At 41.8% G+C, this 23,873-nt stretch overlaps 1 protein-coding gene across 2 annotated transcripts in view; it reads right to left on the bottom strand.

Annotated features, from left to right (window-relative positions):
- The window catches only part of tpst1 (tyrosylprotein sulfotransferase 1), a 56,420-nt gene extending 34,236 nt beyond the window's left edge, over positions 1-22,184 (bottom strand). Inside the window, exons 1-2 of one of the 2 annotated variants that reach the window (XM_079677760.1) lie at positions 21,978-22,184; positions 2,806-3,839 (exon numbers count right to left, since the gene is read on the bottom strand). In XM_079677760.1, coding sequence (XP_079533886.1) covers positions 2,806-3,662 — 857 coding nt within the window. In that variant the 5' untranslated portion in view covers positions 3,663-3,839; positions 21,978-22,184. The remainder of the gene's footprint in view (positions 1-2,805; positions 3,840-21,977) is intronic. The other variant, XM_079677759.1, reaches the window with a different exon arrangement.
- Positions 22,185-23,873: the final 1,689 nt, after the last annotated feature.

Here is a 23,873-nt window from a genome sequence, read left to right as displayed (position 1 = left end):
GGACATTGCTCCCGGCTTTGCAGCCTGAGCCGATGAAACGAAGATGTCATCCTCGTGCTCATCCGAGTCGGACAGGAGGAACTCAGGACATCCTCCGCGGGTGGAACCATGGTGAGGTCCAGTTGGGAACCCCAGCCTGACACGGCGCAGGCTCCGGTTCAGCGGCTGCCGCTGTTATTGAGCCATAGCCTGACACAGCGCGGGGCTCAATCTCTGCGGCGGACGCCACCATGTCTTGATTGCCGGCCGGCGAATCAGCGGACATGAGGGGGTCCTGTCCCGACAAGCTAGCTTGGCGTGCTAGCCGTCGGCGGAGGCTCTTAATGGTGAAGCGGGCACAATGCCCGCACAAGCCGGGGTTATCGATAGCCTCCTGGGCGTGTTCCAGCCCGAGGCAGGACGAGCAGACCTGGTGTGAGTCTGTGCCTGAGATCTTAAACCCGCAGCCGCATAGCCGAGCCTCCGAGTCCCTGACTCCTCTGGTGTGAGGGAGAGAAGGGTCCATCTTTGTTCGCCGGGGTGTCGGCGTGGAGTGGACACGCTAGTAACAGGTACGTTACTGAGAAAAAAATCCAACCTTGTCGTTAATCCGAAAGGAAAAAGCGACGGTGTAGATTTTATTCTTTAAAGAATATTAACTGGTGTGTGAATACCTTTTTTTTTTAATCTCCGTCTCCTCTGGTGTGAGAGAGAAAAGAGAACGTCCTCGCTAGCGTGGTGTCGGTGTGGAGGGAAGAAAAGCTAGCAACAGGTATGTTACTAGCTTGAAGAAAAAAAATCAAACCTTTCAAAAAGAAAGAAACGGCGAGGCAGATTACAATATTAACTGGTGTGTTAATATTGTTCAGTCTTCTTGCAAAGCAAAAAAGTAACCGGCAAGCGCCCGTCGACCGAATGTTAGCTTTGGGTTCAGTCTGTGGACCGTTAAGCTAGCCCGGCTACTGATAATTTGAGATGTGCTCTGAAGCGAGAAGAGGTGTTTGAATGACGCTGCGTCGTAGCGCGTGGGTGGGATAGGGTGGGTGGATTCCCTGACGTAGACGTCAAGATCATCAGCCAATCAGGATTGGCGTAATGAGATTGATGCTTCTGTTTGCATACGCGTTGAGGCGCATCCCATAGTGAGACATCGGACGGAGTGTTATGAATGAGAACTGAACTTAGTGTCTGACCTCCTCTCTAACCTGCTGCCTCTTTGATCTTTAAATTGTTTCTTCTCAAGTCAAGTCAAATCAAGAAGAAAAACAGAACAATGACAAATGGAGTCAAATAGAGTTTTCTTATCACTAACAAATCTAAAGTTCTAGAAACATAAAAAGGCATTTAGAGGGGAAAACTGCTCAATGGATGAAAAGAGAGGTTCTCCTATGCAGACAATAACAAAACGTAGCCCAAAAGTCTCCAGAGGATATAGAGTGTGTTCTGGTGCTACGTGGCAGGAAGAGGGTGTTAGCATGGGGGGCTGGGGGATAGACAGAAGAGAGGAATGGGGTTGGACCCCTCCAGTGTTTCCTAAGCGCCTTCCAGGGGCCAACCCTCCCAAATCACTGAAACAATAACAACTCTGACACCGGGCAGAGCCATTAGGAAACCAGCTTACAGTAGTGCAGTGCAGACATAATCTCATGTGTTCACTAATGACTAGGTTCCTCGCTGCGCGCAGTCGTAGGATGTTTAATTTACAAATGAAATGTAATGATGGAAAGTTCAGAGGCTTAGTGAAAACATAGCGAGGGTATATGTGAAGGCCAAAGGTGCATGTTTATTTTTAAGGCTTGCAGTAACGGATATTCAATAGAAAGTGATATCTTGACACACTGCTACTTTTATGTAATTTTTCGTGTCTACTGGTTAAGAGCAGATCCATACTTTCTCTCCACTCAAGGACAAGTAGTTAAAAGCTAAGTAGACATGGGCATGTCCAAGCTCATTTCTATTTGACTGGCAATGTGATATATGGCAGACATAACTTACCATCTGAAGCTTATGAGGCTGGCACAAATCTCCACTTCTTACAACAGCAAATATTTATCTAACCACCACTGCGTCATCACTGAAATATTTAATAAATCTGCAGCTGCAGAGGAAACATCTAGTAAAGCCTCTGCTGCTTATTATCAGCATCCAAAAAAAAAGAACAGCAAATGAATCACAGCATGACAGATGGCTGGTGATTCTGTGTTACCTCACTGGTAGCTAGAATGTTTGAAAGTACTTAAAATGCCTCAACGCTTAGTTTAAACATTACAGTGGAAAAGACATAAGGCTATTGACCCCCGTTTTACAAGCTAGTGCACTCAACCCTAATAGAACAAGAAATAACAAGAAGACTTTGGACAATTGAGGTTCTGTTTCTGTTTGAGAAAAAAGAGAACATCTATTCTTAAAAAGGCGTTGCAAGGGCCTATGTTTTAATTATATACTCAAATTAAAGAGAACAACATGGAGAAGTTCCTCCCAGAGCAACAAAAAAGAGAGTTCAAAGGCACAGTGACAATAGGGGGAGTGAAGTTTTACCCTGGCTACAATTACTACAATCACTGTGTACAATAAAACATAAAAGTTCAACCAAACATGACCATGTCAGTCTACAAATTCCATCTAATTAACCTGATGATTGACTATCTTTCTGCCACATCTTTATTTCCCCTATAAGACTTAAACTATCACCAAAACACAAGACATTGTGAGTCTATTGGCATCCGTGCTAGAACTGGTACCTCTTTAAAGTACGAGTACACAAGAAGTTGTCAGGGCTTGTGTTTGAGTATAGGTAAAGAAAAAAAACCTGTCAACATCACTTACTTTGAGAGTGACACTCCTCCAGCCTTCCCAATGAGCTCCTCATGGCGGAGGACAGCATCATTCCATGGAACGTCAAGGAACTTAAGCAGTGTCTTCATCCATTTCTCCGGATGAAGGACCAACTGTTCGTAGTGCACAGGTAGGCATTTGTCCGATGCCTCCAGGCACTGAGTGTACATGGTCTCTATGGCCCGATTCCACTTGGTCAGGCAGTCCCTGTAGCTACCAAGGTCAAAGCCAGCAATGGTCACCTTCCGTGAAATCATAGAATGGACTGAAGCCCGACCATCACGAATCATGAGTAGAAACTTGGCATGAGGAAAGATTTTGGCCAGGTAGGAAAGCGACTTCAAAGCAAAAGGGTCCTTGTTGCAGAGGAAGTTGGCGGGCTCTCCGTGTTTGACGATGATCTCCAACAGGAAGGCCTGCATGGCGGCGTCCAGCACCTCATCTGTCACTCCGGCCTCGTCAAGGCGCATCTTCTCCCGTCCTGAGCGGCTCCACATCTGCTTCATGGCCAGGATACGAGGTATAACTCGAGTTTCTTCACCACAGCGCACCTCAGGGTGGGCATCCAGCATGGCTCGCATTAGCGTTGTCCCACTGCGGGGCACTCCACCAATGAATATGAGTGGCATGTCTTTATTGTAAACAAAAGGCGTGCTGAGATTCTGGCCTGTCCGTAAGGTGGTCCGCATGCTGCCTCCAAGCGCCGACAGAGGCAGGATCCCGCCCGGCTGGCTGCGCTCCTCTATGCGATGGTGGCACTCCATGGCATGGCGGCCAAGGTAGAAGACCGTGACCGAGCTGATGACCAGACAGGCCACCAGCAAGTTCTGTTTCAGCTTGCCAATCATGTTGCAGGCCACAGGTAGGTGAGGCAATATCACCAAAGGGGCAATTTAGGGGGAGGGATGGGAAAAGGAACTGAAGGGCAATCAAGGTTCCCACCCTTTATGGTTGTTTGCTGGGAACCGGGCATGGATCGAGCTCCCTGGTGCACAGTAGGCGTGGAGTCCCCAGCTCCATGAGGCCTGGATTGTGACACAAAACACAATTCTGATTAAAAACCAACATTACTAAAGTAAAGTTTTTTTTCATGTTCCAGATAAAGAAATAACATGTGACAGATGTCAGGCACTAGGACATTCATTCTGCACATCAAAAGCATCTCAGAAGAAATCTACAGAAGAGGAATTTATGAAGCAGAGTGATCACCACATTCCCTTTACTGACAAGTCTTTTGATCTCAGGCCAACATTACTGAAAAATTTTAGCACAAAGTGACACAAGACACAGGGCTGCTTCCAACACCATAGTGACAATGGAGTTGCGATCCAAATAAACTAATAAAGTCAGTCTCCCAGGCTTTATATAGAGAGTTAGTAGAAAGAATGACAAAGAATCTCTGCTGACAGAGCATACAAAATGTAGCTTAACCAATGTAGGCATTTAATCAAGAACACATCATTTTTCATCTTGCTGGACATTTCTCTTTGGCTTTGATTCTCAGGCAGTGCGTAATTTTTTACATTTAGCATATAATTTTGAAATAAGCATGCACACAAACTCAATCTGTAGATAGGGCACTGTGACTTACAGAAAACATACACACTCTGAAACTACACGCATATAAAATGTACATGCCGCAGTGGCCTGGCTGAGAGCTTTCCCCCTGATTTTGGGTAATAATATCTGCAGGCTTACAACAGCTTATATGTTAAATGGTTTTCTCTGTGCTGGCCCTGAAGCCACAGTCACCTTCCTCAACGACCAGGGAGGAAGAGGGGGAGATTTAGGGCAAAGGGAAGCCACGGTAGGTCACTGGACAGAAGTGCTTCACTTACAGAACACATTCAGACTTTGGAAAATGTTACACAACTATATTATTAAAAGCCAATTAACAGTAAAATAACTGCAATTAAGCCTATAAATGTTCCATTGATTAGAATCTTAGAGTTGCTGACTAGATTGTAAAAATAATAACACTTTCTGTGAAATTGGCATATAAAAAGAACAATAATGTTCTACTAGGTAATTACATCTAACAACCCTTCTTATAGTCAGTACATGGCGCAGCCCAACAGTAATTACTAGTTCTGGAGAGAAGGAGTTGTCACTTTCATGTCCAGAGACCACGTAGTGTAAGTAGCAACTATACTTGGGCCTATCTGTGTGCACATGGGTGTGGTGTTTTTTTTACCAATAGGTGTGGTCAGGCACATGGATAAAGCATTGCTTTCTTGTGGCAGCGTAAAAAATGGCACCATTGAAGTAGGAAAACCTGATCATAAGTCTATGGCGCACATTTTAACTAAATGTGTCATTTCAAGTAGTGATGTATGTGTATGATGTAAACTCAACCCTCTGCGCTCAGCATTTCCTCTTTTCACACATCTGTGTCAGCAAGTGTAAAAAAGTAGGTTACTTTAAAGTTTTTGAAGTAGCCAACAGGACTTTTTCTTTGTGGCCTCACTTAGGGCTGCTCAATTAATTGTATTTTAATCGCGATTACGATTATGGCTTGCAACGAAAACAACGTTATCGAAATAAAACGATTTTTTTTTTAATTACATTTGTTTTACTTTTTTTTTTATTATACTTAAAGTTCAGGGTAATCAATTGTTAAAAAGATACTGTTCAAATGTTTTTTCTCCAATAAATTTATGTTTTCAAATAAATGGATAATCGTTTTTAATAATCGTGATCTCAATTATTGACCCAATGGAGTGAGTGGAATATGTTGAATATGTTTTACCAAAATGTTGGCTATATGTTAAGGAGTTTTTAGGTTGTGACAGTGCACTGCAACATGTTTGTTGATCTTGTTTATTGGTATTTATTATTTTTGATATTATTTATTTAAATGTAGACATGGATGTATAATTTATTTTATTTTGTATTGGTTTTTCAGTTGATTACCCTGAACGTATAATTCAACAGTTAAAAAGTTCAAATTATTATTTGTATTTGTTTTAAAGTACAATAAATGGATGTTAACAAAGTCAATGAATAATCGCATTTAATAATCGCAATTACAATTATTGACCCAAATAATCGAGATTATGATTTTTGCCATAATCGAGCAGCCCTAGCCTCACTTAATGCCGAGGCCCCCAGTGGGTTGCATGGGAAAGAAATACAGTTGTTATTATATGCTTATAATATTGAATGTTTATTATAATACAGTTAATTGTGAAAAAAGCTCATTTGGACAGGTATTGTGCCCTAGGTTATAGGTGTGATTGCTCATGTCGACAGCGGGCGGTGCAGAGGGTCCTGAGGCCCAGGACAACATACATCTGCTTATGCACTTTCACTTCCAGAACAAGTAGATATGTTTTCTCAGGTGAAAAACAACTGCTTGTTTCTTTATTTGCCAAATCCATCAATAAATTAGGAACACAGGGAAACCCTGGCTTCAGGAGAGAATGGGAGATGACTCATTAGATTTATACATGTTACGCTAAAAACACATTTATGAATAATTAACCGACTAAAATCAGTTGGAAACGCCCAAAATGCACTTGTGCCATGTGTTTTAGACCATGCTCTATGGATAAGTTAAATAGAGGCACTTATATATAATCAGCCTGCTTCGGAGACTTTAAGTCTGATCTTCAGTTATTGTAAGTCAAGGGTTAGGGTCCCATAAGTGGCTGCCCACTTTTCTTAAACAGAATTTACCAAGCTAAGAATAATTAAGTATAACTTTACTCATACGTCGTCTAGCAATTAGTTGTTTGAGCCTCACATTCCTGTCTCTTTATTTACTCTGCTGTCTGTTTACACATGTTTAACGTCATTATGAGCATGATGGTTAACAGGCTCTGTAGGCATTGTTCTGACAGCAGGGACTCTGGCATCACTTTGTGACAGGCTGATGTTCATCACAGCAGTGCAATGAACCCAGTGCACCCCTCTCCCCCATCATGGTATTTGAGGCAAAACAGAATGACGCAAGACACCGTCATCGTCTTTGTTCCAACTCATGTTTTATTAATCAGGGACACTGTTCCCTTTCCGCAAATACATCACTGCTAAATGGCATTTTATTCTCTGGAGGTCTCACATACAAACATATAACTAGAAATGCTTTTCATAATTCAGGTTTTTTAGGTAATGGCGACTGCTTACGAAGGTGGAAATCACCTATTTGTATCTGTGCCTAGCCCTGAAAAAATGAATGGTTAAACGCAACTTGCAGACACGCGTATGATATGAATAGAAAAAAAAGTTGCTGTCGTTTCTGAAAATATCTGACGTTTTCAGGTTTGGAAGGTGATCGAACCGCATACATTTAAAAAGACTATCTTAATAACACTCAGCATTACATCCATCACCATTGGAGATGTGCAGTTATAACACTTAAATGCCGATCTGTTTTCTAATTTAATATTGTTTTTTATTCCCCTTTTATTCTAGGGACACAATAATTCCTCACTATAAAAGACACTGAACTGCCACTGAATTGTCCTTTATCACGTGACCTTTAAATGAGCACAAATGTAAAAACACATTTAGAAGACAACCTTTAATAGAACATTCTTTTGCAAGATAAATATGTTTTTATGAATGTATCTGTTACGAAAGCCTCAAGTCACACAGCCAATGGATAAAGATACGGCTAAGCCATATGGCACATCAGCTTATTTGCTGATGACAGTAAATAAGCCAGATGTCTGTTGATACATTATTGCGTGGTTATGGTTAGCCAATGTAAGAACTCCATCATCTTAAGTTTTTCCAGCCCCAACAAGAATACATGCTTGGGGAAACTACTTGTCTGTTCAAATCCGTTTAATCAAAATATGATTTTGGCAATAAAAAAAAGAATAGCTGGCAAGTCAAATCCCAATAATATTGGTGTACCTGTGTAAACTTGGTATTTAGGCTTACATATAAAATATTACTTGTTAGACACTTTTATCCAAAGCGACTTACATACTCAATACTGTGGGCAATCCCCACAGGAGCAATTTGGGGTGAAGTGTCTTGCCCAGGGACACAACGACATGCTGACTGTAGTGGGGTTTGAACCTGCTTGAACCCTGATCCGAACACATACGCACAACCCACTGCGTCATACGCCTAAAACCAGAACAATATATTACAGCATATTTAAGGCATGCTGTACTGCATTTCAATGTGTTGAACCAGGTTGAACAGAGCAGGCCAATGTGCGCCTCTACCATCTGTTCCCCTCTGACACCATGTTGCCAACTTCTTCCCAGTTGGTTTCCTCATATCTAATGAGCCAAGTGGTTGTTGATGCTTTAAAGCAAACATCCTGAACCGTTAGCTTGTAGTTATACAAGCTAGGAGTATTTCACAACAAATCACCACAGCTAATTCCATGCATTAGTCCCCCTGTGAGAAGGAACTCATGTAAGTATAAGCTTCAGATAAATGCCTTAAAGAGCCTGTGACACGAACCCAACAACTGTTGTGCAATGAAATAGTGGGCTACTAGTAATCTCGAACCGTCAGTTTAAAAAAGAAAAAGCGATACCGTTCCGATAAATATCAATAATTTCGAACATCGCGGGAAAATTCCTTCGACTCATTTTGAGGTTTTGGGGGAAGCCGGAAGTGACGTCAATGCGGGAACGCTTCACTGTGCGGCGAGAGAGCCAAACACGGACAAAGTGTGTTGTCATGCGTAAAAATGGTGAATTACTGAGGTTAGGCACGTTAATAACGTTTTAATGAAGTTGACTACAGTATATTCATATTTGTCAGTGCTTTCATGTCAATTCGGCGAACATAAACATAAATGATCGTGGTGAAGATGATGATTAAATTAGGATTAAAAATCGGTAGTGAGAGCTGCTGAATTTCATCCCGTCGGATGTGATATAAAAACAAATCGATTATTTTTGTAAACTCAAGTGGATGAAACTACATTTATTAGTGCTTTCATGTCAATTCGGCGAACATATGATACATTAAATGATCGTGAGGATGATGATTTAAAAATCTTTTGTTTGAGCCGGTCTGTATTTCCTGAGGAGAAAACAAACCTTCGCTTTTTGTAGTTGCAGTCAGTGGTGTAGTGGGTGTTGGACGCGGGGGTACGCCGTACCCCCACTTATTTGAAGCATGATTTCTTTTTTTAATAGTCTAATACATCTAAAATCATTGCGGGTACAAGCGGCCGAGATGGGTTTTCTCCGCAGGGTGGCTGGTGTCTCCCTTAGGGATAAGGTGAGAAGTTCGGTCATCCGGGAGGGACTCGGAGTTGAACCGCTCCTCCTTCGCGTCGAAAGGAGCCAGTTGAGGTGGTTCGGGCACCTAGTTAGGATGCCACCTGGGCGCCTCCCTAGGGAGGTGTTCCAGGCACGTCCAGCTGGGAAGAGACCAAGGGGTAGACCTAGAACCAGATGGAGGGATTATATCTCTTCGCTGGCCTGGGAGCGCCTTGGGATCCCCCAGTCAGAGCTGGTTGATGTGGCCAGGGAAAATAAAGTTTGGGGCTCTCTGCTGGAACTGTTACCTCCGCGACCCGACCACGGATAAGCGGGAGAAGATGGATGGATGGATGTGTGAGGGGCAGAACTGTGTGTGTAGGGTGACCAGGTGTCCCGCACTGTGCGGGACTGCACACACAGCATTTTTATTATTTGTCCCGCGTCCCACACATTGAGAATATGTCCCGCATTTGAGTGATAGTCGCGCAGAAAGGCCGGATCGGTTCGCTGACAGCTGGCACCGCCCTTTATTATTATATTGTCTAAACGGCATCATGTAAATTGCGCTGACAGGCGACACAGAGGTCCCCAAGCCACCCCCCCGTTGACAGTTCACGAGCGCGTCCATAGTGTCTCCCGTCCACCCACCACCCCGTCCACCCAGTAAAAACATCCCCACTACACCACTGGTTGTAGTAGTACACCAACATGGATTAAACGTGTGTTTTTTTTTTACCACAATGTTGGGGAAATTAATGGATAAAATGCACGGATTATTATTATTATTATTATTATTATTATTATTATTATTCCCACTCCGATCGGGACACTAGGTCCACCGTTTCCCCGCTGCGAGGCTCCCCCAGTTGACAGTTTACGTGGGCTGGGCTGGGTGCAGTGGCGGACTGGCCATCGGGACGAATCCCGATGGGCCGGTACCGAAGTGGGCCGGTCGGATAAGTCACTAGCACATCCCCCACTCCCCCCGTTGACAATTTACTAGTTGTACCGAAGTGGGCCGGTCGAGAGTCCCGGGCTGATTTTTAGTCCCAGTCCACCACTGGCTACATGACCGTAAGATCGCCCATATTGACGCACCTAATTCCTAAACTTCTAACAGATACAAAATAAACCGATCCTTCAGCCTCATATGAGCTCTCAGACACGTTCAAAATTAAACTGTCATCGCTGTCTGAGCTTGCTGCTGTGTGAGCCATCGTGCGTTTACATGCAGATGCTGGGATCCTGAACGGTGCAGCTGGAGCGCTGTGCCCGCATTGACGTCACCCATAATTTGGCGGGACTTGAAGAATCCCCGAGAAGATCCAGGAAATGGTCAACATTGAAGGGCAGATTAATGGTTATCAAAGTACAAATATCCAAAATCAGTTCAGTAACGGTTTTCAAGGGGACAATATTTACTCAAATTGATGGGTTTGGATGATGGGGTAAAATTGTGTCACAGGCTCTTTAACTGTTTTGACTTGACGTGAGACTGAAGAATGTAAAACATTTGTAAATCCAGAACAAAGGTTTATACAGTGCAGCATCTGACAATGTTTATTTATTCATTTTTTCCTGTTGTTGGGCTTTGTCTTTCTTTCAGCCCACCCACACTGACATTTCTGTCTTCTACTCGATGATTCAATGTTTAAGAGGGGCCTGACGCTTCGCCAAAGTTGATGAAACTGTGCTTCAAGGGGAAAGAAACATAACTTTTTAAGTTAGATCCAAGTTATTTGGCTAGCCAAGTTCAATAGTGGTGCAGTGTTGACGTATTCTTGTAGACCAGCCCGGAAGTCAGAATCGCAAAGACCTACTTGACAAAAAGCGAATGGGATTGTTTCATATCACACACACACCATTTACACCACTTTTATGATGTTTGAGCGCAACTGCAAATTGCCAGTAAAAAAGTAAAAGGCCAAAGTTGGGCTGTAAACTAACTACCGTGCGGCGCATGGTTGCGTGTCACCACCGCCAAAGTAAAGGAGGCTAATGTTTGGAGTGATGACGTCGGTTTTAATAGTCTAATTTAGTCCCGTGTTAAGAACCGCTTTTTTTCAAGACATTTAAAAGCTTTGGACATTCACATTAGGGATGCCAGAAACTGACCATGATCAAAATCGAAAATCGGACAGCCCATCATTTGCACTTGTCAGTTTGAAGTAGTTCCACGAGGAACTCTTCTTTCTTTCATCTTTAGTTGTGTTCTCACTCCAATAAATCAATCGCACGTGTGACGGAGAAGGGGGGGGGGGGGGCGGGGTCGATGTGTAGCAGCGCAGCAAAGGGCTGCGCTGCTGGCTTCCTCCAAGTTTACAGTAAAAAAAACTGTTGGTGTGACCAATGGCCATTTACAATGATTAATACTATTACTAAAAGCATTAGTCTATATTTTTGGTTTAAACTAAGCCAGGGAAAAAGAAAAAAAATTATAATAATAATAAAAATATATATAAATAAAATCGAATTTTAAAAATAATTCTCGACTATGGAGACTGTAACGAATATTCGAATAATCGAATAATCGCTGGCATCCCTAATTCACATGTCGGATACTTACCGACTTATTTTATGTTGTAGGAAAAATCTCTCAGATTGTTAACCAAAGAAAACAAGTTTAAAAAAATATAGCGACATCAAAAACCATGTGGAAACCATAAGGGACTCAATCCAGAGAAAAAGCAATCTGAGTATAAAGAAGTTATCATTTTCAATGGGGTGATATAACAATATATATTATAAGATTACAACTACCTTGCATTGTTGACCTGTCAATATTCAGGAAGCAGTCCCTTCAGAGGTGAAGCTTTATGAACGCCTGACTGATAAACTGCTGCTGAGATTTAGAGCAGTGTCAGATTACATCTTGCACCAGGGCTAAAATGTGTTTGTGTTAAATGAATTGAGACTTTTCTCTCCTGTTACTGATATTTTATCCTCTGCCTCGCAGGATACTTTTTACATTGATCTGTTAGGGGAAGCAGTGGAAGCTGATGCTCCTCTCCATGGAGCTACGGTGAAACCAAACCACATCAACACTTAATAACGAGGGCGACTGCAACTCATAAAGCCCTGGAGAGAGAGAGGTCTGAGATATCGATAAGGGTATTCAATCAGATATCTGCAAAAGTCCTTTTACTCAATCGTTTCTCCACTGATATTCATTGTTTGATAAGAATGCAAGGCAGGTTGAAATATTTTTGATTAAATGTTCCAATGATTAGTCCATGAATGATCACTCCGCCGGGCATACAGTAGGCAGGGGAAATCAGCCGGTGTAAGCAATGTGTCCTTCCTTACGCCAGTTTTCCCGCCAGACCAGGGCTGAGAGGGCGTCCACCCGAGAGCGGGGGGGCGTGACATCACATCGTATCACGTGACTTGAGCCGTCCCTTTATAGATACTATCTCTTTACATATTAGTGAAGGGAATTCATTTGGCTCGGCTCACTAAGAAGAGCCGGCTCTTTCGGCTCCTAAACTGCTCTTCATTTTACCACAGTTTACCACGGAGCCTCAGTTTCGCCACTGCGAGGCTCCGGCGCTCGCAGTTCACGTGCGTGCTCCACTAGCACCCCCCGTCAAGGCTCGCCGGCGATACACTTTCCATCACAGGAACACGCTTTGCTGGCGGCGAAAAGAATCCCACCAGACTCCTTTGACCTTCCAACAGAGGGATGTCCTTGTCCTTTTTCCTTTTCAAGCTATAAAAACTCTCGATCTTCTCTCGGATTATTTTTATTTTTTGGACGCCCTTGGCTCGAGTTCAGGGCGTTCCGAGCTGAATAAGGATGTCAAATGACGGCAAGACGCCCCCCTGGCGGAAACGCTGCCTGTCTTAAAAAGCCGATCAGAGTATTTATTTGCCTGTATTCGCTCTTATAGAAAGGAGGAGGGATTCATAATAGTCCAAATGTTTCAGTACTCTTCTTTCACCATCACATTACATAGCTGAAGATGGAAGACATAATCCTTTTTAAAGATTATATCTTTCACTACCAGCAGCATGGTGTGTTTTCATCTGTAACGAGGCTGGCGGACATGCGGATAAGGCTTAGCTTTGATATATGTTCCAGATTATATTTTATAGTGTAGTCATTAATTAGACCCTCCAGCAGAATTTACCGCATAATCAGCAAAATGGCGCAAATTTTTAAAAGGCCGCATATTTATCAAAAGGCCGCATAATCCCCGCATTTTTCCACACAAAGTTGAGGGAAAAAAAGTTACCTCTTCTTGACGTGAAGTAGTGATGATGATGATGACGTGACGTCATCAGCCCGCGCATCACAGAAGGTAAACAACACCGTAGAGTGAACGTGTGGAACTCACACGACGAACATTTCTGCTAAAGACCGGGCAAAGCAGTACCCCGATGTCTTTCACGAAAGTGGGGGGAAACTACTCTGCACCCCGTGCAACTGTGTGTTGGAGCATACGTCTTAGAGAAAATCGACGGTGACGACCCACTTTGATTCATTCAAACATTCGAAAATGCTTTCTGCTGCTGCGGACAAGAAAGCCAAACAACTCACGTTCACCAAGGCCTCAACCTCCAAAACCCTTTCGAGGGCTACAAGAAACGAAGTAGGTAGCCTACAAGATTGAAGCTGGTCAGATAGCGAACGAGTAAATGAAAACAGAATGAGTGAGAGAGTGTGATTAAAATAGCCCCATTGCTTTTACAATAAATAAACATTGAATGTGTTTAATTGAATAGGAAAGGGGTTTAACGTTAGTGGCAGGTTATGTGTGAGAGAGAATAAATAAGACAGCCCAATATTTAAAAATGTATTTATTCTTTTTCGCAACTTCCCGCAATTTCAACGCATAAAATCACATAAAAACCCTGCATGTTTAATTGCATAATCAAGGATTTTAGCCCGCCTAATCAAGGATTTTAGCCCGCATAATCAAGGAGTTTTGCCCGCGTTTTTCTGGAGGGTCTAATTAATATGATAAGGGATGTTGCAGGTCTTCTAATGTTGCATTGATTCATCCGCTATAAAATAGTTGTATCATCATCAGCCAACTTTAACTCTGCCTGCACCTCAAGTTAGCTTGTGACTCACTTGAAAAAATGTAGCAGGAATGAGCAGCTTCACTATGGACTGTCAATTGTTTCTTTGCTTGAAGATGGGACACATCAGCAGCAACAACATTCTCTCATAAAGAAACTTGGTACAGCGTTGGAGGCGGGGGCCGCAATCATTTCTATGAGAGTTGCTCAGTGGCACAAGAAGCCAAGATGGCCTGACTTTCTAGAACAAAAAAAACACGGATCCTGAAAGGATCTTTCACCGATTGGACCGGTAGAGCATGTGCATTTGCATTTTCCTTGTACTCTGCCTCCAATCCACAGCGTCATGGCTGATCTCAGCTCAGATACATCCTTCGAGAGGGAAGGTAACTCTAGATTCAGCTTTTAGAACATTTTAACAACTTGAAGTACCCAATGATTTAAATAAGGGCTGTTCAAGTGTTTGTACTTGTTAGTTGATTAAGCTGAAACAAGTATTTGCCAATTAATAGACATCTGTTTGCCAATACAAGTCAATGAAAACACCCGGCCTACTTCCTGGGGGCTTGCTCCAGCTTAACATGCTGATGCTGCTCCTCTCATTGACTAAAGATGGTGCAGAAAAGTGGCAAGTCTAAGACAGTTGCTCCGAATGATAACTGATGATACTGGATTGGCCTTGTTTCTGGTGCTCAATGACATTTGTGCCTTGTTTTCATATTGAAATAACATTATTGCTACAACTGAACCCATGCGAATTGAAGGAACAGTTGACATAATATAAGAACCGTTACATACTGACTATCACCAAGAAAAGCACCTGTAAATGTAGCTTCCATTCAAAATTATCTGCATTTGCACTGTTAAAGAGTATATAAAAAGCAATGAGGCTTTTAAAATAAAATATTAAATGAAAATAACGAATAATTGTTATAATAAGAAAAACCTGAATTGGCCCTGCTTGTTCATCTCCTGTCATCCTCTTACTGATAAGTGCCCCACTTATATATAACATCTTTGTTCTGGTACATTCCTGAATTTACACACAACTGCAAGAACACATAGAAGGACTGTGGCCTTTACCCTGTCATAAATCACATGCTATGTGAAAATCTAATCAACCTCCAGTATGACAGGAAGAAGAGATGTCCTTCCCAAGGCAAGACACACTAACTCCAGTCGGAGTAAAGTCTTGATTCGGCCGGTGTGTGCAAAATAATCCCAAAGAATGAGTCTGCTTCTCAATACATGGCTACAGTTACCTCTGCATGCATGCATCATCTGACGGGATTAGAAAGCAAATAAACTAGGGGATGAGGGAACACACAGTCATCCTCCTCCCGCATTACCTCCCCCATTATTTGTACAAACCTTGAGTCAACCTTTGGTTCCCGAGGGATTTCATTTGCTTACACACCTGTCACAGTGCTGCAGGGACCTAGTCAGCGTGTTCCGAATGGATGGAGTGCAATTACAGCTGAGACAATCTGATATTATTTAGCCAGGAGAAACTCTGCCCTCAGGCAAGAGTCATCCCCTTTAACATCGGTTTAATTACCGAGTTGTATTATTTTCACAGAACCAAATGAATGAGGTGTTTTGGATGTAATGTTGTGCCTGCCTCCCTTTTCCCACATAAAATATCACACTCACCCATTAAAAAACCGGCATAGGATGAGAAAGGGATAAAGACTCGAATAAGACAGGGAGTGGCTGCTTTATTATGATTTGCACAAGAGATTACGTTGTTCAGAGGAACCATAAAGGAAATCCCTGCTCTGTACTATGACAAGAAAACCCCTTTTTATATTGCAGGGTGTAAATAATCCAAATAAAACTCAATCTTTGCTCCAGAGTGTGTGAGAACATGATTTACACTGAACTCTGACATTACATTAGAGACAGTTCCATTAAAAAAAGAAAGGGACATCAGTGGGTTTTTGAGCTTGGTTGAAATGTCAGTACTTGATAAAGTTGTATAGTTTAAAGTTTCAAAGCCATCCCATGTGCAACGGTGTCAAATCCTGCAAGAACGACAACTGAACGGTCACATATTACTGTACTAACACAAGGACAACAACCAGCGTCTTGCACTGCTGACATGCAGGGACCCTTGCGCTGAAAAGGCCAAAAAAGGAGGAAAAAACAACGGTGGGCAATATCTTATGGAGATAATATATATAGGCTACCGAAGGTCATTTACGTTGTAAATCTAAGCCAACTTCAGGTAAAGCTATTTATTTACCATTACGTCTCTCTTTGGCCAGTCGTAAATATCAAACATGTTTAAAGAAATGTTTATGTTAAAGACTGGCAGTGACAGAATCTGAAGACTTCAGACTAGATTTAAGCAATAGCTCACGACAGACCGTGGTATATGCTCATTATATCACAGCTAAGGGGCGTGGTTCGGCCCGATGAGAAGCTGTGATATAATTAGCATATATCACGGCCTGAAGTGAGCTATTGCTTAAATATACAACACATTATATCATGTTATCTTCTAACTGTGCACCAACTGGCCCCATTCCAACCGGAACAGATAAGTAGTCCCACCAAGATCTTATTCATTATCAGCTCAACAGTTATCTACAGTATGTCCCCACTCCCCACACAGGTATTCATTTAAATACTTGGAGAATCTGCGACAATAAGGACTGAAGCTGTTCTTGAGGCCCGTGATGGAACAACACGTTGAAATGTTACATTGGTTTGTCCTATTTTTGAAACACATTTGCAATTATCTATATGTGAAGTTCCAGGAGTTGATTTTTTGCAAGGTTGCTGATGTGCAATATCTTATCCAGCTTCCCCTATACTGAATTGGGTAATCTTCACTCCTCCACTCCAAAAACTACAAATTGGTAGGGCTGTACCCGAATATCCGAATATTCAAATATTTGTTCGTTGGAGTACTATTCAGGTTTCAATTTCGTTATTGGTTTTCTTTTCCTTTTTTTTTGGTAGCAGCATCTCCAATATCAACGTAAGAGCTTGTGCCTCTTCGGGGTGTGCTAACACTTAACCATAAACGTTTACTTTCTCCGTCTTCATATGTAGATATGGCTTTTCTCCGTTAATCTCCGTCACGTTGTTTCCATAGCAACAACAACTTCCTGTCAACAGCGCTAACTCTCCTTCAAAATAAAAGCATGTCAATACAAAATAGGACGCCAAGCCAAATTACACTAAGACATATACAACTGCAAAAGTAACACGTGTTGAAGTGGTTCGCTGCTGATTACTACGCAATACGCATCCCCCCCCCCCCCCCCCGCGCGGGCCGAATATCCGAATATTCGCTGCTGATTACGACCGAATATCCGGAGCCCGAAAAATGGAATTCGGGACAGCCCTACAAATTGGCTGACAGTCTTACTGCTTTTAACACAGGAAGTGATTGCACTTCAAACCACAGCAGTTGTGCCTACATGGCATGCAGCATCACAATACCCTGGTTTCACTATCCCCTGTTCAAGCAATGCAACACTTCGGTAAATCAACTGTTCCTTGGTGCTGCAGCTGAGAACCCAGCAGATGTACTCTCACAACCACAATGCAGAGGCCATAAACAGCAGAGGATAAATCCCTAATCAGTAAAGTGACTGGCTGAAAAACACGATGGAGTAAGTCTGCAAATGAATAGACAGGGTGTAAGTGTGTAAAGGTGGGGGGGGGGTCTGTGTACTGTGTGGGCAGCCTTTAGTCAACTTGTATGAATACAATTTGTAAGGCAGTGAGACACAATTTCGGCTGCCAGGGATGTCAGTGTAGGAGTGTTGCCCTGGAGACCGTTTTTAAACTACAGTATTAACAATAAATACTTCATATTTTACTGATTATTCAAAATCATATTGCATTCTTCAATTGTCGAGGGAGACAATGATTCCTCTAATTTTACTATGACTATCAACTCGATTGCTTGAGATAGGTAGTGCATGAAAATGCTAAATTAAAGTTATATTATTATAATATTATGATCTTTTCAAATATGTTATTGTTGTGTGGTGATGCAGTAATAGTTAGTGAGGATTGGCAACAAAAATATCCAGAATTCATAAAAGAAGATGTGATACTATTCAATAGACTACTTAAATAAACAAGCTTGACACTATGACGTGCTTTTCAAAGTGGTAAGCAGCATGATTTTTATAGATTTCATGTGACACTGGTATGATACTATAACATTTAGCTAAATAAATGATTGCTTTTTATTAATTATTACAGAGCTTCTACTTGTTTGTATTTTACCAAATCTACTGGAAAAAACTAAATGTCACAATAATGATATTATAATAATAAAAAATAAAAAGTTTTTACATTTACGATGGTAAATTGTGTTAGTACAATGTACCCTTGTAAACAGGATTTATTTTTAGGCTGAAATGTTTTTTTTATATATATAAAAATCAAAGCAGGAACGGCACACTTCAAGCATTATTATTCCATCTCCGCCTACTTGTGCGTATTTGCGCGACTTGTAAAAAAAACATCATAACCTGAATAATCTTTTCAACCAAGAGTAGATAATTTACAATGACATGAAACTGATGTGAAAAAACAGAAACATCTCTTGTTATCACTTTGAGTAAGCTGCAACCAGAGTTTAGCACTTTTGCCATGAAAATGATGTAAATCCATTGAATAACGTTAACATTTTCTGACAATCAACTAATCAATCAATTGTTTCATCGACATATCTAAATTTGAGGGGTCAGACTCATGCGTTTCATCGTGTTGGCATTATTTTCCCTCAACAGGAAACTAGCCTGCTGAATGCTGTGGCGATTCATCCTAATAAGCCTACATTGATTAGTGCATCAACAGGAAATGTAATGACAACGATGCTGATAGCTAATTAACCTTTTATGTAATTTTAAAAGTGATTAAAAGCCTTTGCTGGTTATAGAGTCACAGATAGTGTGTCGCTGTACGGTTCATTATAAAACAGTGCATACAGCCATAGAACACATACAATAATAGGTCCATTCATTTCTCACTGAAATACAGCAGGTCACTGGGGAAACCTGAGCAATGTGTGGGTGGTCGCCAAACTTATTGTGAAAGCTCAACTGTTCCGGGACACCTCTCTGAAAGATCCAAGTTTTATAGTTTCCCATACATTTCATATGATGCTACTACCCTAGTGTTTGGTAGCTTTAACTCACAAAAAATGCCAACGCTATGAAAGGCGTTAAAGAAATACATAGAGTGACATGTCAGCTGTAAACTTTGAAGGCACAGACAACTAGATAAACAAAAATGAGGGTCAGTCCTCACTCAGGATGAGTCAACAAACTGAGATCCATCAATGTGTTTCACAATGAAAACAAGCTGTGCACGAATGAGTCATAAAACCCTGAAATTATACAGCATTGAACCACTTCCGGTAACCTCGTCTCGAAGTCATTGGTTTTTTGAACGTCTTTATAATAAGATCTATAGTTAAGATACGCTTAAGAGGTGTTCATGTTTTGCGCTACAACATAAATATATCATTAATAACCTCATTCGTGAATGTCAGAAGCTTCTATGAGTCTTAAAAATGGCTGTTACGAACGAGGGTCTTAATGAGATTACTAAACGTCATCATGCAAAACACAAGTCTTCCTTTATCTTAGCAGTTGTGACGTTAAGACATGTGATGGATTTCATGTAAATGCAGTTCCTTTCTAGCTTAACATTAGCTTTTTACTACTGGTGATTGCATTTACGCTTTATAAATCATAAAGTTGTGTAATAATGAAGATTATCCTGCAAAACCAAATGTGTAAGTACCATAAATATGTGTGCTTTCTTTCTGCGATATTCCAAAATCCAATGAAAAATCCCATTTATTTTTGTCGAGGGAGTCCTTGAGATGCTCATTTCCGGGTCGACCTACAAAAACACATCATCACCGCACCACTTTATGTGGGCCCCTACGTCAGTAAGTCCTTGAGAGGCAAGTGCTCTTTTGAGGAACTTCATAAATACGGGCCCTGGTCTGCAGTTGAAACCTGGCTGTGCTCAGCGGTCAGACAGCTGCTTGACTGAATGTAATAATTGTGATGCGGCAGTGGGTGTTCTTCTGAGACAAGGAAATGAGAGTATGAGCTGAAGCCCAACTGATCCAGCTCTGCAGCTGTGAAAGCCGACCAAGTGAGAGCAGCCAGCTCCGAGAAATGCTCTGAATTCATCCGAGTCCAGACCACCTGCACGCAGCAGATGTGCTCCATGACACCGAGACACTGGCACTCTATGCCCCTCGCCGGCCACTGGAAATCTATCTTTTAGCCTTTATAGACTGCTAATAAGTATTTTCTTTAAAAAAAAGTGCATCCTTGTTAATCCGCTGAACAATTTCCCTGCCAGATGAGCTAAGAATGTCCTTTGTTTTCTTGAATTTCAACATCTTCGATAACTGTTTCCCTCAGCAGTCTGGGACACAGCAGTGGTAAACATCAACCCTGCATTCTTAAAAAGATGGAAAAGTCTAAATGTGAATTTTCAGTTTATCCATAGCTGTCTTGTCAACAACAGGATACATTTGTTAGGCATCTGAAAGGACCTAGGCAATAAAATGACTAAGTTTCCATTATTTGAAGATCATACTGTTACATGGTTGCTATGCACAAGCTTGACCAATGTGATTAACTGAGGCAGGGTCAATTTTTCCAACCTTTGCTGCACTCACAGGCCAAAACAAGTATAAGCTAAAACATTCCATTATCTATTCATGTATCGTAACCATAGACTGTATATGATCGTAACCTCAAAACAATCTACACCACTGAGGCTACATTTCTACATCAAATCTGAACTTAATGTATCCTTCAAACAGTGGTGTAAACAAGTAACCAAGTACATTTACTCAAGTACTGTAGTTAAGTACAATTTTGAGGGACTTTTACTTTACTTAAGTATTTCCATTTTCCGCTACTTTGTACTTCTACTCCACTACAATTCAGTGGTAAATGGTGTACCTTTACTCTACTACATTTATTTAATACCTTTAGTTACTTCACAGATTTGAATCAATGATGTGAAATACAAACAACTCTTATATTAGACTTTAGTTAAACCTGGAGTTAATGCACAAGCTCCCCTGCAGTATACAAAGTCATTCAAACTAGCTGCACCTTTACCAGCTTTGATAACACTTTAATGTATCAATAATTTTAATGAAAACGTGTAATATATATTATTCTGAAATAGGCCAATCTACATAATGAGCACTTTAACTATATATAGACACAAGTACTTTTTTACTTTTACTTGAGTAACATTTTGAACATAAGACTTTTACTTGTAACAAAGCATTACTACACTTTGGTATTTCTACTTTTACTTAAGTACAATATCTGAGTACTTCTTCCACCTCTGCAATCTTCCCCACTGAGCTACAATGTCTACATCGAATGTGAACTTTAGTTATCCTCCATAGCCTTCTTCCCCCCACCCAGCAGTGTTAATGTTGGATGCAAAGGGTAGAAGGAATAGCACAGAGGACATGTTTTAAGTTCAATTGTAAAACGCACTGTCTGATGGCCCAGCCGTGGGGCCAGTTGAGAGTTGCCTCTTGTCAAATGTTTTCGGTGGTCTTCAAGGTGTGTAACCTAACTACGTTTGTCGAAAACGAAAGCAGATTTGTGATACAGACGTTTCCCGGTCATGTAACGGTGCTATCTGTCAACACACATCCCGGCTAAACGCGTTGGTTTGACACGCTCTTAATGTGTATGTGATTTTATCAGCCAGGGTCATTTTCCAATCGTGATACCAACATTCCAAACACTATCACTTATGTAACCAACATTGAAGAAGAAAAGTAGCTATGTTAAGGCTAAGAAAACGACGTATTATGGTTATACAAACCCCATTGCCAAAAATGTGCGTTTAATTGTCGCAGCTCCTGGGCTAAAGGAAAGGATAGGAAAGGGACATTGCAACAGCACCACAGCGCCAACAACCTACCCAATGCTGCGGATACGGTGCAGGAGACTTGGGTCCGTCGGTCAGAAAATCTTCACGGAATCCAGTGCCAGTCCTGCCGTCCTCTTGAGTCACTTTCCGGGCATTTTATGTGTACGCAGACGACCGTGTCAGGTCGCACGATAGACTGGCTGTGATACGGCTGATATCAACCAGACTGCTACAGCGGCACTGCTCCACTTCCGTTGAGAGACGAGCTGTGATTAGTCCACAATTCAGAGTCGGGTTGTGTGTCAGAGCTGCTGATTGGTCAAACACTGTGGGGCGGGACTACCGTAGATTTAAAAGCACAGTACAGTCACAACGAATTAGGGAATGATTAGTATAAAACAAATAATCACTTAAATTAATTTAAAATATCCTAAATACCTGAGTTATTATCTAAAGCAAAAGTGTGCTATCTCTTTTCAGCATATAGCAGCCTAAGTAAGTACCCACTAGCAAATGTGACCTTGTCTGCTTCCTATATACATTTCAATGGCCTACATTTCTGTAGCCAGGTGACATAAACCATGATATAAACTAAATAATTTGATTTTGGCCATTCTGAAATTAGCCGTTATTCTAATTATTATTATATGCTTTTGTTTGAAGATGGAGAGTAGCACAAAGGAGACCATATAAAAATCTAAACAGGTCAGAAGAAATACAAAATAAGGTTTAAACACACATTAACCCAGTGGTTCTAAAAGTGGGGGGTGCAGAGGCATGACAGGGGGTGCGCGAGAGACCAGGAGGAAAAATGGTTATTAAAATAAAAAAAATCATCATTTGAAAAATTATTTATTCGAAGATAATATGATACAGTACAGTGGGTCTCTGTGTTTCATTAAAGCTCGGCTCTGTGTGTGTGTGGAGCGAGCCATTTTGTGTGCGTGCGCGAGAGAGAGAGAGAGAGAGAGAGAGAGAGAGAGAGAGAGAGAGAGAGAGAGAGAGAGAGAGAGAGAGAGAGAGAGAGAGAGCGCGCACCGGTACCGGAGATCATTGTTGTTAGCTTCTGGTGCTAGCGAGCTACGCTAACGGATATAAGGAGTTTTTTCAACAACAAAGTAGAGGAGAGTCCTCTCCTGTCAGACTGAGAGGCTCAGTGAGCTAAATGTCATGTCTCGCAAATTATGTTAGTTAGTTTTTGTCTGGGTCTAGTGATTTTCCCCTTTATTTTTGAATAGTAACCTTCCCTCTCGTTTCAGATACTCTGACCTCCCTTCCTTGTGTGTCTCCCACTCCTGTGATTGTCGACCCCGCCCCTGATTGTTTCCACCTGTTCTCCATTACCTGGTGTATTTATTGTCCTCGTCTCCCTTTGTCCTGTGCCAGTTCGTTTCGTTCCTTGTGACTACCACCAGCATTAGCAATCCAGGATTAACCCCAAGCAGAGCTTTGACCCACGTCTTGTTTAAGTATTTTTGTTGTTCATGCTCCTAGTGTTTTTCCTCTTTAAGAGTGATTTTGTTTTTGTACCACTATCGTTGAGCTTTGGTTTGAATAAAACCTTTTTTTTTGTTAAATTCTGTGAGTTGTGCATTTGAGTTCATACCCGTTTAATCAGTCGTAACAGTACGAACTGGCCTAAACATGAACCCAGCCGACTCTGAACAGCTGAGAGCAGCGCTTCGCTCTCAGGGAGGCCGCCTCGCTCAACAGGAGGATCAGTTAACGGCCATCCAGCAGGGAGTATCACACGTCACAGACAGCCAGAGGGAGTTCGAGTCATCTGTTACAAACCAGATTAACCACCTGGCGGGGCAGATCCACCACCTGCTCGCTCACCTCAAGACTGAGCCCTCACACCCACCTCCGGCCGGACCCGAAGCGAATGCGGACCCGGCGCCCGCTTCCCACACCGTGTCAATCCGCCTGGCTCCGCCTGAGAAGTTT

The sequence above is a fragment of the Notothenia rossii genome (genome assembly GCF_949606895.1).
Source record: "Notothenia rossii genome assembly, chromosome: 4".
NCBI classification, from domain to species: Eukaryota; Metazoa; Chordata; class Actinopteri; order Perciformes; family Nototheniidae; genus Notothenia; species Notothenia rossii.
This window is presented reverse-complemented; position numbering and strand designations above follow the sequence as displayed.